Source organism: Nerophis ophidion, linkage group LG09, assembly GCF_033978795.1.
Source record: "Nerophis ophidion isolate RoL-2023_Sa linkage group LG09, RoL_Noph_v1.0, whole genome shotgun sequence".
Classification (NCBI taxonomy): Eukaryota; Metazoa; Chordata; class Actinopteri; order Syngnathiformes; family Syngnathidae; genus Nerophis; species Nerophis ophidion.
Window position 1 is genome coordinate 46,119,937 of NC_084619.1, and position 18,981 is coordinate 46,138,917.

General features: G+C 39.0%; 1 protein-coding gene across 3 annotated transcripts in view; it reads right to left on the bottom strand.

Moving 5' to 3' along the window:
• si:ch211-250c4.3 (uncharacterized protein LOC100535981 homolog) overlaps positions 1-18,981 on the bottom strand; it is a 91,652-nt gene that overhangs the window by 21,183 nt on the left and 51,488 nt on the right. For all 3 annotated transcript variants that reach the window (XR_009808157.1, XR_009808156.1, XM_061911057.1), the window contains exon 4: positions 5,327-5,471. Coding sequence is in view for 1 of the 3 variants with exons in the window: in XM_061911057.1 (XP_061767041.1) it covers positions 5,327-5,471 (145 nt within the window). In the remaining 2 variants the exon portion in view is untranslated. The remainder of the gene's footprint in view (positions 1-5,326; positions 5,472-18,981) is intronic.

Genomic DNA, 18,981 nt, shown 5'->3' on the forward strand with positions numbered 1-18,981 from the left:
GTGTGGAGTTTGCATGTTCTCCCCGTGACTGCGTGGGTTCCCTCCGGGTACTCCGGCTTCCTCCCACCTCCAAAAAACATGCACCTGGGGATAGGTTGATTGGCAACACTAAATTGGCCCTAGTGTTTGAATGTGAGTGTGAATGTTGTCTGTTTGTCTGTGTTGGCCCTGCGATGAGTTGGCGACTTGTCCAGAGTGTATAACGCCTTCCGCCCGATTGTAGCTGAGATAGGCACCAGCGCCCCCCCGCGACCTCAAAGGAAATACGCGGTAGAAATGGATGGAATGATTAATAGAAAGCAAGCTAGGCACGTTTGAGTGTGACAGTCACGCAATTTAACCCTTTCGCAGACCACACTTGACATTTCTCACTTATATTCCCCATTTCCTACTTTGTATTTTGTTGCCATTATGATAAACTTTGGTCTTCACAGCTTGCAGTAGTTTAAGTCTGATTGATTGACCGCGATAACCAATCCCAGACCAAGCCATCAATCCTCGGTGCCTTACTCTAACCAATCACGAAAGGCACCACGCAATACAAACAAATCAGAAGCACATTCCTTGCCAACTTGCCGACTTTTTCGCTAAATCTAGTAACTTTCCAACTCCTCTTAGTGACTTTCTTTCTCCCAAGCGACAAATTTTGCGACTTTTTGGGATGTTTTGGAGACATGAAAGCGTTATTCAGTCTGGAGTTCACGTCCTCAACAAACAGCCGCTGCTGCCCCTCATCACAGGCGGTCCCCGAGATCAGTGGTTCTCAAATGTGGGTATGCGTACCCCTGGGGGTACTTGAAGGTATGCCAAAGGGTACGTGAGATTTTTCAAAAATATTCTAAAAATAGCAACAATTCAAAAATCCTTTATAAATATATTTATTGAATAATACTTCAACAAAATATGAATGTAATTTCATAAACTGTGAAAAGAAATGCAACAATGCAATATTCAGTGTTGACAGCTAGATTTTTTTTGTGGACATGTTCCATAAATATTGATGTTAAAGATTTCTTTTTTTGTGAAGAAATGTTTAGAATTAAGTTCATGAATCCAGATGGATCTCTATAACAATCCCCAAAGAGGGCACTTTAAGTTGATGATTACTTCTATGTGTAGAAATATTTATTTATAATTGAATCACTTGTTTAATTTTCAACAAGTTTTTAGTTATTCTTATATCTTTTTTTCCAATTAGTTCAAGAAAGACCACTACAAATGAGCAATATTTTACACTGTTATACAATTTAGTAAATCAGAAACTGATGACATAGTGCTCTTTTTTTCAACCAAAAATGCTTTGCTTTGATTAGGGGGTTCCTGAATTAACAAAATGGTCACAGGGGTACATCACTGAAAAAAGGTTGAGAACCACTGCCCTAGATGTAGTGTATGTATATGTTAATGTAAAACAAAGAAAAATGCAACTAAACTAAGAATCCATAGAGGTTCATTAGGCTTCTTATGGCCACATCTGTGTGTTCACTTCCGTACGTGATGTTGCTTTGACGTGTCTGGTCAGCTGATTTAAACAGTTTTTGGCGGTGTGTTCCTGCTTGTAGTAGCAGGCTGACAGCGCCATCTGCCGTTTGACCTCTTTAGAACAGGTGTGGGAAAGTTGGTATGCCCCCTCGTCCCAGACTGCAGATGGCACTGGTAAGATGACACCGCCAAAAACTGTTTAAATCAGCTGACCAGACACGTCACAGCAACATCACAGGACAGCCTCTGAGGAAGGCAACAGTTGTAGCCAAAATTGTCAGGTACGGAAGTGAACACACAGGTCTAGCTAGAAGAATAACAAATTGTATTGTGTAGTGTCTCTATAGGGCCCGGCTGACCGCCGTCCTATCGAAGGTAGGAGGTGTGCCCAGGTTCAGCCCAGCAGACATGTGGCCCTAGGCCAAGGGTCGGCAACCCGCGGCTCCAGAGTCGCAAGCGGCTGCTGTGGCTCAGCTGCACAATCGCCGACCCCCCCGATTGTTACGGGGGGATTCTGTTTCTTGGAGCCTCTTCCGGACATCACCCGGGGTCAACGTTCTTCGATTTTCACTCGGACAACAATATTGAGGGCGTGCCGTGATGGCTTTACAATATTGTACATTTTGACGCGTTTCACAAATAAAGAAGACAATAGGAGCTGCAACCATTCTCGCAAATAATCGCTGGTGGTCACCCATATAACAGTAATAAGGGCGTGCCATGAAGCCATTGCCTTTAACACCTTCTACAACATGTACAAACATCATGCCAGTCCAGTAACATGTTGTTCGTGGCTTCTGCAGTTAAAAGTACACGACTGCAAGGCATACTGGAGAGAACATCCTCACAGTAACACAACATAAACGCAACACAACAAATACCCAGAATCGTTTGCATCCATGACTCTTCCTGACTATATTATGCACCACTGCCCACCTCAACCAACGCACGGAAGGGGGTGGGGGGGGTTGGTGCTAGCAGGGTGTATATTATAGCCGGAAAGAGTCATAGATGCATAGCATTCTGGGTAATTGTTATGTTGCGTTTATAATGTGTTCCAGAAATGTGTTTGTCATTCTTGTTTGGTGTGGGTTCACAGTGTGGTGCATATTAGTAAGAGTGTTAAAATTGTTTATATCACAACCTTCAGTGTACTCTGTGTCACCCGTATGCCTTGCAGCCGTATATGTGCTTCTGCGGAAGCCACATACAACATGTTGCTGTACTGGCAAACTGCCTGTACATGTTGTAGAAGGCGTTAAATGCAATGGCTTCATAGTACGCCCTTATTATTGTTATATGGTTGACCACCAGCCCTGCGATGAGGTGGTGACTTGTCCAGGGTGTACCCCGCCTTCCGCCCGATTGTTGCTGACATAGGCGCCAGCGCCCCCCGCGACCCCAAAAGGGAATAAGCGGTAGAAAATGGATGGATGGATGGGTTGACCACCAGTAGCATATTCGCGAGAATGATTGTGGATCCCTTTGTCTTCTTTAATTTGTGAAACGGGTCGAATTGGCTCTTTGAGTGGTAAAGGTTGCCGACCCCTGCCCTAGGCAGAGTAGTTGAGGGGCGGTATTGACCTGCATTCCTCCTCATTCAGCTCGAAATGATGATTACTGTGTCTAATCACCAATGGAGGACACCTGGGTTCTGATCAGCCTGGGCCATAAATTGAGCAGCTCGAACCTGAGCTCCCTCTACCTCTGCCTGGGATGCTGCCGGGGGGTAAGACGCACACTCCACTCGCTTTCAAACAGGATGCTTGACGGCTATACATTATAGACTAATTGATGCTTTGTATGTTGTCAGTCAACCAGTGTTGAACAAAACTAATGTGATGAAATATGATGAAAAGTACCCCGACAGGGTTGACTACATTTATTCCCTATACCCCGCCTTTGTTAAATAAACCCGTTATCTTGAGAACTGAAGCCTTCTCAGTAGAGATGCGCGGTTTGCGGTCTCATCCATGGAGTCTGCGGGTAAACCGCGGGTCGGGCGGTTGACATGACGAAAAAATAGATTTTAATCAGATTCGGGCGGGTGGCGGTTGAACCATCCGGAGACATTTGATATACATGGTTCTGGAATCATGAGTACACTGATGGTTGTGATATAAACAACTTTAACACTTACTAATATGCGCCACGCTATGAAGCCACACAATACAAGATTGACAAACACATTTCGGGAGAACATCCTCTCAGTAACACAACATAAACGCAACACAACTAATACCCACAATCCTTTGTATTCATGACACTTCCTGACTATTTTATACACCCCGCCTGCGTCGGTAAGGTGGGCGGGGGTGTAAAATATATTCGGGATGTGTCATGAATACAAAGGATTATGGGTATTAGTTGTGTTGCGTTTATGTTGTGTTACTGTGAGGATGTTCCCCCGAAATGTGTTTGTCAATCTTGTATTGTGTGGCTTCATAGCGTGGCGCATATTAGTAAGTGTTAAAGTTGTTTATATCACAACCATCAGTGTACTCTGTGTCACCCAGTATGCCTTTCAATCTCATACATGTGATTGCGGAAGCTGCACACAACATGTTTCTAGACCAACAGTTGGTTTGTACATGTTGTTGAAGGTGTCAAAGGCAATGGCTTCACAGCACGCCTACATTCTTATCATCAGGATGAGTGCTAGTGAAGAGTCGCAAGAACGTTAGTGGCTCCAATTGACTACATTACTCTGTGTGTGGTAAAGATGGCCAACCTCTGATGTAATTCAGCGGGCGGGTATGGTTCCGATAAAAAGTTTGTAAGGGTGGATGATGATTTTGGTGACATGGATGCGGATGATATAATTGCCTGCGCATCTCTACTTCTCAGTGTCTTGGTGTTGAGCAGTGTGCACAGCATAAACTAAGAATATACCAAATACCCACTGTTTTCCTCTCTCCTACAGCAACCATCCAAGCTGTAGTCAGGCGGAAGGCGGGGTCCACCCTGGACAAGTCGACACCGCCACACAGAAAAAATCCGAGTCTGGGGATTGAACCCAAGACCTTTGTATTCTGAGGCACTTGCACTAACCCCTGCTCCACCGTGCAGCGTCCATTGTAAATAATTATGCAAATGAGCGAATTATGTCATCTAGCAAGTTTTATGACAGTCAATAGCTATTTTCCCTACTGAGGCGTTTGCAACATGGAAGCTGAAGATGTCAGAAGAGATTGAAGACAGTGAGGATGGAAATGTAGAAGAGATACAAATTGAGAACACAGATGCAGAGGAGTTAGAAGAACTTGCAGAGAAAACAGTGGAAATTATATTCATTTCTAACTTCTGCTTAAATAAGACTAGCATTAGGAGGCCACAGTGCAGAGAGCTGCTGGAGGTGAGAACAACAGTCTTAAGGTATAAAAAAGGGCAAATCAGTATAAAAAATATAAAAAAAATTTAAACTCATCATGCCATTTCAGTCCCACTGTTGTCATTTACTGAAACTCGGTAGCCCTGAGCTAGGAAAATATTGCTATCAGTTCAGTTCCAATGGATTAAATACCCTGAGATGACAATGACCTGGATGAATGAGAACATTCATAGATATCGCTCTCAGTCTTTTCAGCTTTAAAATTGCTCTTGAAAGTCTGTTACTTTTGCAAAAATACTAAAAAGATACAAGCTTGCTGTCACTGTTTCAATCAATTTCAAAAACAATAAAAAAGACAAGAGTTATCACTCATATTCAGAGCATCACTGTGCAGGGACTGAACCAAGCACCAAAATATTTAGGTAAGTCAACCACTGACAAGTCACTAGACCATCAGTGACAAGAGAACATTGTGTTATCCTAGAATAAAAACAATGTAAATTCCAAAATTACCTCTCGTGGTTGAAAGAAGTTGATGCCGTGTGGCCTCGGGAATGGTTGAGAGATCAGAGATTGTTCCGCCGGGTGACAAAACTTCATTCATGTTCGGAAACGCAAAACCTGCTGCACCACAGCTGCAGTGATGTTGGAAGAAGTCCTGTTGCCAAATACACAAACAGCACATTATATATATATATATATATATATATATATATATATATATATATATATATATATATACACAGTATCTCCACACCCCATTTCCATATGAGTTGGAAAATTGTGTTAGACGTAAATATAAACGGAATACAATGATTTGCAAATCATTTTCAACCCATATTCAATTAAATGCACTACAAAGACAAGATATTTGATGTTCAAACTCATAAACTTTGTTTTTTTTTTGCAAATAATAATTAATTTAGAATTTCATGGCTGCAACACGTGCCAAAGTAGTTGAGAAAGGGCATGTTCACCACTGTGTTACATCACCTTTTCTTTTAACAACATTCAATAAACGTTTGGGAACTGAGAAAACTAATTGTTGAAGCTTTGAAAGTGGAATTCTTTCCCATTCTTGTTTTATGTAGAGCTTCAGTAGTTCAACAGTCCGGGGTCTCCGCTGTCGTATATTGGGCTTCATAATGCGACACAAAATTTCCATGGGAGACAGGTCTGGACTGCAGGCGGGCCAGGAAAGTACCCGCACTCTTTTACTACCAAGCCACACTGTTGTATGACGTGGCTTGGCATTGTCTTGCTAAAATAAGCAGGGGCGTCCATGATAACGTTGCTTGGATGACAACATATGTTGCTCCAAAACCTGTATGTACCTTTCAGCATTAATGGTGCCTTCACAGATGTGTAAGTTACCCATGCCTTGGGCATCAATACACCCCCATACCATCATAGATGCTGGCTTTGTTCTGGAGGAAACCATGTCCTCTGTTTACAAATATAATTTGAAATGTGGACTCGTCAGACCACAGAACACCTTTCCACTTTGCATCAATCCATCTTAGGTGAGCCGGCGGCGTTTCAGGATATTGTTGATAAATGGGTTTGGCTTTGCATAGTAGAGTATTAACTTGCACTTACAGATGTAGCGGCCAACTGTAGTTACTGACAGTGGTTTTATGAAGTGTTCCTGAGCCCATGTGGTGATATCCTTTACACGCTGATGTCACTTTTTGATGCAGTACCGCCTGAGGGATCAAAAGTCGGTAATATCATCGCGTACGTGCAGTGATTTCTCTATATTCTCTGAACTTTTTGATGATTTTACGGACCGTAGATGGTAAAATCCCTAAATTCCTTGCAATAGCTCGTTAAGAAATGTTGTTCTAAAACTGTTCGACAATTCGCTTGCAAAGTGGTGACCCTCACCCCATCCTTGTTTGTGAATTATTTAGCATTTCATGGAAGCTGCTTATATACCCAATCATGGCACCCAACTGTTCCCAATTAGCCTGCACACCTGTGGGATGTTCCATATAAGTGTTTGATGAGCATTCCTAAACTTTATCAGTATTTATTGCCACCTTTCCCAACTTTTTTGTCATGTGTTGCTGGCATCAAATTTGCAACAACAAAAAAATGTTTATCAGTTTGAACATCAAATATGTTGTCTTTGTAGCATATTCAAATGAATATGGGTTGAAAATTATTTGCAAATCATTGTATTCTGTTTATATTTACATCTAACAATATTTCCCAATTCATATGGAAACGTGGTTTGTATATGTAACATTATTAGAGATTTCTATAACAGTTTCTTAACTTTTTATTGTTCCTAAATTCTGGTTGGTTGATTGCTTCATTCTTTTCATAAAACAAAAAGTTATGGGGCAAAATAGAATAGAAACAAAAAAAAAACACTCTGGACCACTCTTCCACGCACAGTTATAGACACCTCTGTGTAGCTGACTGGATAAGCCTAGAAAAAGATACACTGCCCGCCATGACTATCTGTTGGTTTCTCGGTCAACAGGACTCCATCTTTATCTGTTAATTGAACAATTAATTAATGTAACAATTCAATAAATGTACCCACTCAACATCCCTTGCAGATGGTCACCGTGGAAGGTTCTTAAGTCTTTCTTTGTCCAGAAGTAGGTTTAGATCAGTGGATGTGGCTGTGAGTTTGTGAAGGCATTGGATGCCCTTGTGATTAAAGGCTATATCAATAAAATTTGATTTATTAGATTTTGGGGCTGATCCGGAATATTTCTACTACATTACCTGTACAAAAGACTGTCTCTGAAACGTTTGTTTTCTTTTTGTGGCATTGAGTTGCTTGAGTGTAGTTCACTTTTACGACACTGGAGGGGGCATTGAACGCATCATTACATCAGCAAGCTCTGAAAGTTACGTTAACGTCTATCCATCCATCCATTTCCTACCGCTTATTCCCTTTCGGGGTCGCTGGCGCCTATCTCAGCTACAATCGGGCGGAAGGCGGGGTACACCCTGGACAAGTCGCCACCTCATCTATGTCAAGTTTAATTGGCAGTGTGTGTCAATACAAAGTGAGTTACTTTACACTTTAATATCACTTGTTGTGTGCTTAAAACTATATTGCAACTCATTTAGTCAGTTTTATTGTAGTCTAATGGCTGTTTGGCATCAGGTTCATAAGCTAACTGCTAGCTAAATATCATACCCTGATTGGGGCCTGTTTGTAGCATTGGACATGTTTGTTAGCTCCAATTGACAATTTACAATTATTGTTGTGTTGCTATTTACATTCTACTAATCATTACATTACTTAGGGCTGGAATGTTAAAATTCTGTGCATTTATATAAATTGTGTATACACAGCTAAGTGATGTATATTTAACAGCCCTGTTGTAGGCTTGTGCCTATATTTCATTGCATTGTGGTAACTTTAGTTGATTTATAATGATTGTATTTGTTTGTATAGGAAACCACACACACGGAAACAACTCATGCATGTCTTCAATATACAATTGAACCTGCAAATCTGGACTTGGACAATCTATTATTTCTCCTGCACTCACCTGAATGAATAATTACTGTCCTGACCCGACACCCTGAAGTGATTTCTAATCTATAGTAAACCAGTCATAGTCGTCACCACATTACCTTACGTTTACGATACAAGCTTCAACTTCTGTAAATATGTATACTAGGAGCCCCGCAGAGAAAAAAATAGTGGAGGGATACAAGAGGGGTAACCATGTTTCTTTCATTTCACTATATATGACTCAAAACGTTATGGCAGTTTCATGAAATTTTCAGGAAAATATCAGAAATAGGATAAGAAACAGGTGATTATATTTTGGGGATAAACCAGATCATTTATAGTATGATACCTGAAATTCAACCTCTGCGTTTGTAAGTTCCGGACCCCGCCTCCACCCTCAGAGACAAAGACAGCTGATGTTTGACAAGGGATCCAATCAATTATTTAATTCCGCTACAGATAACTCAAAAAGTTATGGGTACAGTCTGATTCAACTTTCAGAAAATGTCAGAAGTTTGATAAGGAACGAGCTATTGCATTTTGGAGCTGATCTGCGTCACTGTCGGAATTCATGTAATTTTAACTATTGGGGGATAGGGCCTGGCAGAGGTTTGTTTCTCCGACATCTTCCCATATTACCTTGTTGCTCCGTATCTAGTAAGTGTTGTTTCTTGTCACTTAAGCATAGTATCTGGTTATTTTGGACATCAGGAGTAATTTAGTTTTTTAAAAATTCTCTTCATCTTTAATTTCAATAGTTCTTACATTTATGCAGATTTGAGTAGTTGTGTATATCTTGCAAATAACATGTTCATGATTTTTTTTTAAAGTGACCACTTAAGTTGACGTCAACATTAGGGATTTGTACTCAGAGCACCTCACGATTCAATTTGATTCCGATTCTTCCAATTCTTTATTCAACACAATAGATTCAAACTTCTTCTCACCATATAATATTATGTAATAAAATCATATTTAAACCTTTTCAAAACAGGTTGCAAATCTCCTGTGGTTGCTGAAGTATGTATTTACATATGATGCAGCATGCACATCTTTTTGAAAATATTTTTTTGAAAATTTTAAATCAGAATCATAATTAATGCGATTTGGATTTTACCGTATTTTTTCCAGCATCTCTATTATATAACAAGTGACAACCGACTTCTATAAATTGGATGTGTCAGTTAATGTCGACATGTGTTGTAGTGTTATCATCCTCATTATCACCAAGTAGCGTGAAATCACAACATCAACATAACTACTGCCTAATTATTACACAACATTGAAACATGCACACCTTCACTTTCTATGCAGTGCAAAGTAAGCTTGAAAATAAAAGCATGGCAGTATTAACCAAGAATCTATCACATCCAGAGTTGTTCCGATGCCAAAATTTTGGTACGTGTACCGAAATGTATTTCGATACTTTTTGATACTTTTTAAAATAACGGGGGCCACATAAAAAATAATTATTGGAGGAACAAGAGGTAAAAGATGGATGGATAGCTTTATTTCAACAGAAAATATTATGAAACATTACAAAAAGATAGTGAACATTCTAGACAACTACTCTTTTAATCGTAAGAAAGCAAAAAAAGGCTCCTAATTTAGCTGCTGACGTATGCAGTAACATATTGTATAATTTCCTTCTATTGTTTTGCCAAAATTATGAGGGGCAAACGGGAGAAAATACATTGTTAATCCATTTGTTCATTTACTGTTAATATCTGCTTATATTCAGTATAAACATGCACTATCTACACTTCTGTTAAAACGTAATAAGCACTCATTCCTTTGTTGCAGATGGATGTTAGCCGATAGCTAGCTACATTTTAATGCACCTGCTGTAGGGCAGCACTTCAGTGTTTATTGCTTCACATTTATTGTTTGTTTTAAAGCAAAAATCCTATTATATCTGCCTCTTATGTCTCCCCACCGTGTCTGCTTGTAAGTACTATGTATGTGTATGTTGCCGAACATGCGCCTCTTCTCCAGCAATGTTGTTAAAAATATATATACAGTATATATAGTACTGGTGTTTTTCAGAGGCAGTATAGTACCGTTTTAATTCATTAGTACCGGGGTACTTTATTAGTACCGGTATACCAACAAGCATAATCACATCAAAAACATGTTTTCTGGACAATGTCACAAGTACATGTGGAAGCTAGTTTTGATCTTGTCGGCAACCGCTTATGTTGATGTGATGGCCTAGTGGTTAGAGTATCCGCCCTGAGATTGGTAGTGTGTGAGTTCAAACCCGGGCCGAGTCATAGCAAGGACTATAAAAATGGGACCTATTACCTCCCTGCTTGGCACTCAGCATCAAGGGTTGAATTGGGGGAAAGTCACCAAAAATTATTCTTGGGTGCGGCCGCTGCTGCTCACTGCTCCCCTCACCTCCAAGGGGGTGATCAAGGATGACGGGTCAAATGCAGAGAATTATTTCGTGTGTGTGACAATCATTGGTACTTGAACATTAACTTTTAATTTAGCCGGTCCGAGGAGTGTCGACATAAACGAGAGATATGGTGTGATATTGCTTTAATAACAGAAAGGAATAGATTTTCTTGAATCACTTTACGTCTGTCAGAAAGCGCTAGAAGATGATCTGTAAAACATCATCTATGCAACATTTTGACCAAAGAACCACCATAGCATGTTAAGTAGACCACAAGGAAGTGTTTTCAATTTAAAAAAAATAATAATAATATGACTTCTTTAAAGGCATACTGAAACCCAATACTACCGACCACGCAGTCTGATAGTTTATATATCAATGATGAAATATTAACATTGCAACACATGCCAATACGGCCGGTTTAGTTTATTAAATTGCAATTTTAAATTTTCCCAAAGTGTCCTGTTGAAAACGTTGCGGAATGATGACGCCTATGTTGACGCATGCTTGTGACGTTATTGGTTGTAGCGGACATTTTATCCCAGCACCACTCACGGCTAAAAGTCGTCCGATTTAATCACATAATTACACAGTTTTCTGGACATCTGTGTTGCTGAATCTTTTGCAATTCGTTCAATTAATAATGGATACTACAAAGAATAAAGCATTTGGTGGAAAGCGGTGTATTTCGGCCGGCTGTAGCACCACAAACACAGACGGTGTTTCTTTGTTAGTTGTGAAGCTTTAATGTGGAACAGAGCGGTCAAGTGAACATGTTTCTCTACCACATGTCAACCGGCAGGTTTCGGTGAGAAAATTGTGGTAATAAGTTGGCTCTTACCGTAAACATGAGCGGAGCTTGTGTCGTTCTTCCTGCAGCTGTCAAAGAGGCAGCTGCGACTTTCTTGGCTGCTTCATGGCTTCACTCAGAGACACTGGCGGTCACCACACCCCTCCGACTTTCAGGTATGACTTTATAATCTCACTAAAACACTAGTAACACAATAATCAGATAAAGGTTTTTCCAGAATTATCCTAGTAAATGTGTCTAATAACATCTGAATGGTTCCCACTGCACTCGTCTTTTTTTTTCTTCTAGTCTTTTACTCTCACTATCCTCATCCACGATTCTTTCATTCTCGCTCCAATTAATGGGGAAATTGTCGCTTTCACGGTCAGAATCGCTCGCGCTGCTGGTGTCCATGATTGTAATCAATGTGCGGATGTGAGGAGCCCTCACACTGGTGACGTCACACGCATTGCGGCTTCTATTTCCGGTACATGCAAGGCTTTTTTATTAGCGACCAAAAGTTGCGAACTGCTCAATCCTTTCTGCAAAAAAACAGCGATATCTCAAAATTATCAAGTATGACACATAGAATGGACCTGCTATCCCCGTTTAAATAAGAAAATCTAATTTCAGTAGGCCTTTAATGCGCCCTATTATCCGGTGTGCCCTATTATCAAAAATAGACTATTCATCGGCAGTGCGCCTTATAATCCGGTGCGCCCTATTGTCCGGGAAATACGGTACACCTGCTTCAGGTTTTAGTTCCAATCATTGGTACTTGAACTTTAACTTTTAATTCAGCAGGTCCGAGGAGTGTCGACATAAACGACAGATATGGTGTAATATTGCTTTAATAACAGAAAGAAATTGATTTTCTTGAATCACTTTACATCTTTCCAAAATCACATATATTCAGTATTAGGTATACAGTTTGTCTATTTACTAATTGTCCATAATTAAACTAGAAAAAATGTGTTCTGATGTTCTTGTTTTTGCCAAATAATGCCTGCTTGCTTTGGAGATAACTTTCATCTGACGTGGAGACTGCTGGCTGCGGAGGACACGTCTTCATCACCATTGCATAACCAGCAGATGTTTGTGTTCTCTATTAGTTAGAGGGTGGGAGTGTTATTCACTGGGGGAGTGGCAGATGACGACATGCTTCTGGTATTTCCCGTGTTGTATTTGTTATTGTTAAACCTCTCGCCATTCAGGGTCCGAGTGAACACGCTTCACTGTCAACACCATTTTTTGACGCGCTCATATATACAGTAGGTTCTACATCCACACCAACTCATTTTGATGAAATAACCTCCTTTACTTCCAGAATTCAGCGGAATGTGAAAGTAAAAGCAAACATATTACTGTGTGTGCAAGCCAACACTTTCTTTACATTCCATTTAATTTAGAATTTAAATAAGGATTAAATAAGGAGTGGAAACGCTCCTATTCTTTGGGAAAATAATTAATTAGCTGGGTCATTCAGAACAGATACATCTGTTTTACAGGGGAACTGCACTTTTTGGGGATGTTTTTCATATCGTTCACAATCATTATGAAAGACATAACGACGAATGGATTTTTTTTTTATGCATTCTAAATATTAAATAAATTCGATCAAAAGTCCACTTACAATGGAGCCTATTGGAGCCGTTCAATTCTGCCTATACAGCACCTAAAAAAAGTCCAAACACCTCCATTAGGGTTTTATATACATGATGTAACTATATATGTAATGTAGTAACGGGCACATTTATAATAACATTTACTATTTACGTATTTTGATCATATTAAGCATACATGGTGCATTCATTTTTGCTCACTGCAGATTTTATATGAGCCAACAAACATAATAAAATATCACTGACTCTGCAATGTCTGCAGTCATTAGGATGCCGATTGCCGAACATATGAACATTCCCATTTAGATGAAAAATCTCTCACAATCCTCGCAAAGAAACGGGATGGTGGGGAAAGAAATGCTTTTTGTGTCATTCTCGCCAGTTCCAAAGTGTCCCAACTTGCCGGATTATATTCTCAGGCATCTACTTTAAAGTATGATCTACAACAAACGTACAGGGAGCAAGAAAACGAGGAAGCAGCAGACCAGTCGATGATGTAAACATGGACAAACGGAAGTGATCACATCGCCTCTATAAATAGTTTGTCTGTGTTAGTGCTTAAAATAACAATATCACTAATACTTTGTTTATATTCAAGTCACAAAATGTAAATTGAAAATTTTTTGCGCTTTTAAATTGTTATTTATCAGATTTTTGGGGCGGTATTGTGGTGCTCCCATTGGCTCCGCTGTAAACTGACTTATCTATGTTTATTTTTATTTATAATTATTTATTTATATTTAGAATGCTTTAAAAAAAATCCTTCCACAATTATGTCTTTCATAATGATTGTGATTGCTGGGCAAAACTCCAAAGTTGCCCTTTAAGTATGAATGTAACAATTATTGGTACCAATGACAATGTGTGGTAAAATTCCTGACAGTTAGTATTACTGTTTAAAATTTTCATTATCATAAAACCGTGATTCACTACTGCGCTTTAATGCACTAACAGTGATGCTAGACACATTAGCATACAGTATTTTCCCGTTACAAACAACATACTCCAATCTAAACGATAAAAGCTTTAAAATACTCCACCTTCCTCCCACCTCGAAAGACATGCACCTGGGGATAGGTTGATTGTCAACCCTAAATTGGCCCTCGTGTGTGAATGTGGGTGTGAATGTTGTCTGTCTATCGGTGTTGGCCCTGCGATGAAGTGGTGACTTGTCCAGGGTGTACACCTCCTTCTGCCAGAATGAAGCTGGGATAGGCTCCAGCAGATAGTAGCTAAAAAAAGGTACAACATAAGTAATTGATATTATCAAATGAGATGACTATTGCATTTTAGCTAGTAAAAACATATCTAAACTATGTCCACGGGTTTAAAGAAGAAAAAGAACATAAGTTGTGTTGTAGTTTAAAATTTAAAAGTGTAAAAAGGAAGATATCCCTGATCTTGTCAGGCTTTCCCCTGACAGTTTGTCTATGTTTTAGTTTTTTCCTCTGCATTTGTCTGTTTCCTCTGTGTTTAGTATCTCCTGTCTTTAGTTCCTGTCTAGTGCTCTTATTTTGTCAGCTTCCTGTCTTGTTCCCTGAGTGCTGTGTTCCTCCTCAGCTGCGGCTGATTGGCACCTGGCCACACCCGTTGCCAATCAGCCCGCTCCTATTTGTACCTGCTTTGTCTTGTGTCAGTTGCTGGATCATTGTATTGTCGTTGCCACGTATCACTCTTGTTGTGCTACCTGTCGTGTCGTTTTGTTACAGCTACTACCTGTCATGCTACATTTTGTCCTGGTCGTCGTAGCGGTAAGCTGTTTCTGTTAGCATTAGTCATTTCCAGTTTTTCTGTTTGCTATCCACTAGCTTCCATGCTAAAGTTCCTTTTTGTTTTCTAGCTTCCAGTGCTAGCTCCCCTAGTTTGTTATCCCGCCCACGTGCATGCTTTTTGTTTGTTCTTGTTTAGTTTTAATTAAATCCATCCATCCATCCATCCATTTTCTACCGCTTATTCCCTTTCGGGGTCGCGGGGGGCGCTGGCGCCTATCTCAGCTACAATCGGGCGGAAGGCAGGGTACACCCTGGACAAGTCGCCACCTCATCGCAGGGCCAACACAGATAGACAGACAACATTCACACTCACATTCACACACTAGGGCCAATTTAGTGTTACCAATCAACCTATCCCCAGGTGCATGTCTTTGGAAGTGGGAGGAAGCCGGAGTACCCGGAGGGAACCCACGCATTCACGGGGAGAACATGCAAACTCCACACAGAAAGATCCCGAGCCTGGATTTGAACCCAGGACTGTAGGAACTTCGTATTGTGAGGCAGACGCACTAACCCCTCTGCCACCGTGAAGCCCTTTAATTAAATCATGTTTTCATATTCTATGCCTGCCTCCGTCTCTGCATCTTGGGGTTCATCAACAAATACCCTTGACAGATCTGTTGGTTATGCTTTCAAAGTAAGTTCTAATTAAGTTTACATAATGTTAGGACAATGTATACAAAGTATTTAAAGGTAGCTAAACACAATCCTAGTTTGAATCAGCTCACTCTTATACATATTGCATATTGATACCAAGCGAGGCAGTGTTAGTTACAATGTAATCATTTTGTAATTGAATGTCAGAATAACATGTAGCTATTTAAATAATTATTAAATAATGTATTTTTACTGTATAATATAGCTAAAAACAAATTAAGTCATATCCTAGACATTTTTAAATTTGTGCGTGCAGTACAAGCATTTTTTATGTGTAGTATTTGTAGTATTGTTAAAAACCCACTGTTCAATATATATTTTAATGTTGGTAAAAAAAAATTGTAGTGTTTAAGAAGCAGGGCAATGTTTAAGTAGCAAAGAAAAACTTTTTTCCCGTTAATTACACTTTTAAAAGGCCATTCTGAAGCATACATGTAGGTAGATACTGTACATAGTTTACAGTAGTTAAAAGAGAAACCTTCAGAGTAAGGAACAATTGTAAAATCTCCTTAAAATTATTCATTTAATCAATGTTCAGATTTTAGGCAAATTGACACCAAAGACTAATCATTAAATCGAAAAAAATTGTATGATTTAAGTTTGAAATAAGAAATGTCCAAGTGTATGTACATGCAAATATAGTTTGCAATATTACTAATGTTATTATTATTGCTTTAGAAAGGGGTTAGGGTTAAAAAAGAGGCGTTTTAAAATGCGAACAAACAAGAAACTATTATCAGCTTGTGTAGAACATACAGTACACATAAAAAGAAGGTTAGCTTTAGGAAGAAGAACATTTAAACCTTGGGAATGCATGATTGTCTATAAGCCCTAATAGTAGACATTTGCACTTGTTTAAAAATGCTTTAGTTTTAACTTTAGCTTCAAGAAGCTAAAGTTGACTTGTAGCTTTTCAATTCAGTTTTGTTGTAGGATCAATGTACAATGGCAATAAAAGGAAGTAATCCATTTTTAATCGAATCGTAGCTCCTGAATTGTAATCATAATCGAATCAGGTGGTGGCCAAAGAATCCTACCTCTATCCATTCTGTTTTTCCTGAAATGCAACAGAAAATTTAAAATAGGTGTCATAAAGTTCAAAGAAGAAGAATCTTGATAAACAACATAAACAAAAATTACATATTGAGGAAAACTGTCAATATTTCAACAATTTAGCGTCAGACAATTAAAAACAATGTTTTGACTGTTTTTAAAAGCTAAGTGGATTAGACAAGAATAGACTAAAAACTTCAGACTATAATGAAAATAGTAGACATTTATCCTTGTTTAAACATGGTATAAAAAGAAAAAAAACTATCACTATTCCTACAATTAAGTAACAGACAATTTATATATATTTTTAATATTATTTAAAAACATGAGGATTAGATATTAACACTGTTTGAATAGGCATGTATCAACATTTTTGTAATATATAACATGATTAAATCCTGAAAACCTTACTGTAATGAAAAAAAAAACACTTTGTATTTTATCCATCCATCCATGTTCTACCGCTTATTCCGTTTTGGGGTCGCGGGGGGCGCTGGCACCTATCTCAGCTATTTTAGATTACTTTATTGTTATGTTGTTGCTGTAAATATATTACTTGCTGGTTCGGAACATTTAATTGCAATCAAACTCAGTTTTAAAGAGAAATATTGTTAAATACATATTTAAGAAGAACCAAAAGTTGAAACCGTGAGTAAGGAGGGTATGTGGAATAGCTAAGTACTTGGGTGAGGCTCTAAGATAATAATGTCAAAGCAACAATTCACTATCAGTGTCAGTCAGTGTAAGTCATGTTCAACAGACTTCACATTATTTTGAGAATGTTTGTGATGGCAGTTTAAAATCACTATTAAAATTGGCTTGTGACAGTTCAAAACCAAACTTCAATGATTAAGTGGTGTGGCAAAATTGGTCCACAAAGAATGGTGACTGACAGTTTAAAGACTATGAGTCAAAATACTAACTTCTTCCTGTAGGGGTATATGATGCTTCCCATTTGTTGCGGGAAGTCGGAATTTCTGACTTGGAAAGTCGGAGCATTCTTACCACCCCGAGTGTGTTTCAAAGCTGGCTGCTCTGGATGTAAATAATTATGTCCGCTTCAATGTTATCTATTATTAGCACTTCGGATTAGTTTTCGTCGCAGTAAATCAGCCAAATACAAAGTATTGTTGAACATTTTATACGGTGGTGTCACTGTAGTGTAAACTACATTCATTCCATGTGGTTTATACGCTGTATGTCGCTAACAATAGCATCTGTGTGTCCTCTTCACTTACCATGTTGGAAAGTTTCAGAAAGAGTCCATATTTTCTCATAAGTTGTATATATTCAGTCAAGGCCAGCTCGAAATGGGCTTTTGTAGTTGTGGACATTTTGGCTGTGACGCCATTCCCTGCTCCCACTTCAAACTTCCTAGGTAATTAGAACGCAGCAATAAATCATTATGATGTCTAGACTACAAAAGAGATGGTGGGGAAAGCTTAAAAATATATATAATTTGCAGTACCGACATCTGTCTGTAGGGATCAAAAATCATTATAACTAAATAAAAATGGCTGATGTCTTTAGAGAACAACAAAATAAAATGGTGGCCGGATATGATGTACCGTGTTTTCCGGACTAAAAGGCACACTTAAAATCCTTTTTTTTTCTCAAAGGTCGACAGTGCGCTTTATAACCCGGTGCGCCTAAAGTGAAGTGAATTATATTTATATGGCGCTTTTTCTCTAGTGACTCAAAGCGCTTTACATAGTAAAACCCAATATCTAAGTTACATTTAAACCAGTGTGGGTGGCACTGGGAGCAGGTGGGGAAAGTGTCTTGCCCAAGGACACAACGGCAGTCACTAGGATGGCGGAAGCGGGGATCGAACCTGCAACTCTCAAGTTGCTGGCACGGCCACTCTACCAACCGAGTTATACCGCCCCAAGGTAAAAGAATAACTTTTGTTGAGCATATCCACCTCGAATCTATTTTATTTGCTACATGGTGTAATGATAAGTGTGACCAGTAGATGGCAGTCAAATATAAGAGATATGTGTAGACTGCACTATGATGGGTCTCAAGTAAACAACACCAACATTTTAAATATGTTCCTTTGAAAATATAGAACATTACACACGCCGCCCAAAAATCTATCAACCACTTGAAGGATTGTCGGTGCATTAAACATACGAGTATTATTACGGTGTGTGTGTGTATAAGGTAAGACATATTATCTGGCATTATGTTTCCCAATATTATGCAAAGGCAACTTTTCTTACCTTCTGTTACCTGCTTATGTGTATTTGGGATCTGCGTAAATCCTGAAAAATTGTGCGCGTCTGCACCAAAGGCGTAGTTGATAATTTTCTTATTTTTCTCTATCTTCTTGTAAATAAATGATAAATGGGTTGTACTTGTATAGCGCTTTTCTACCTTCAGG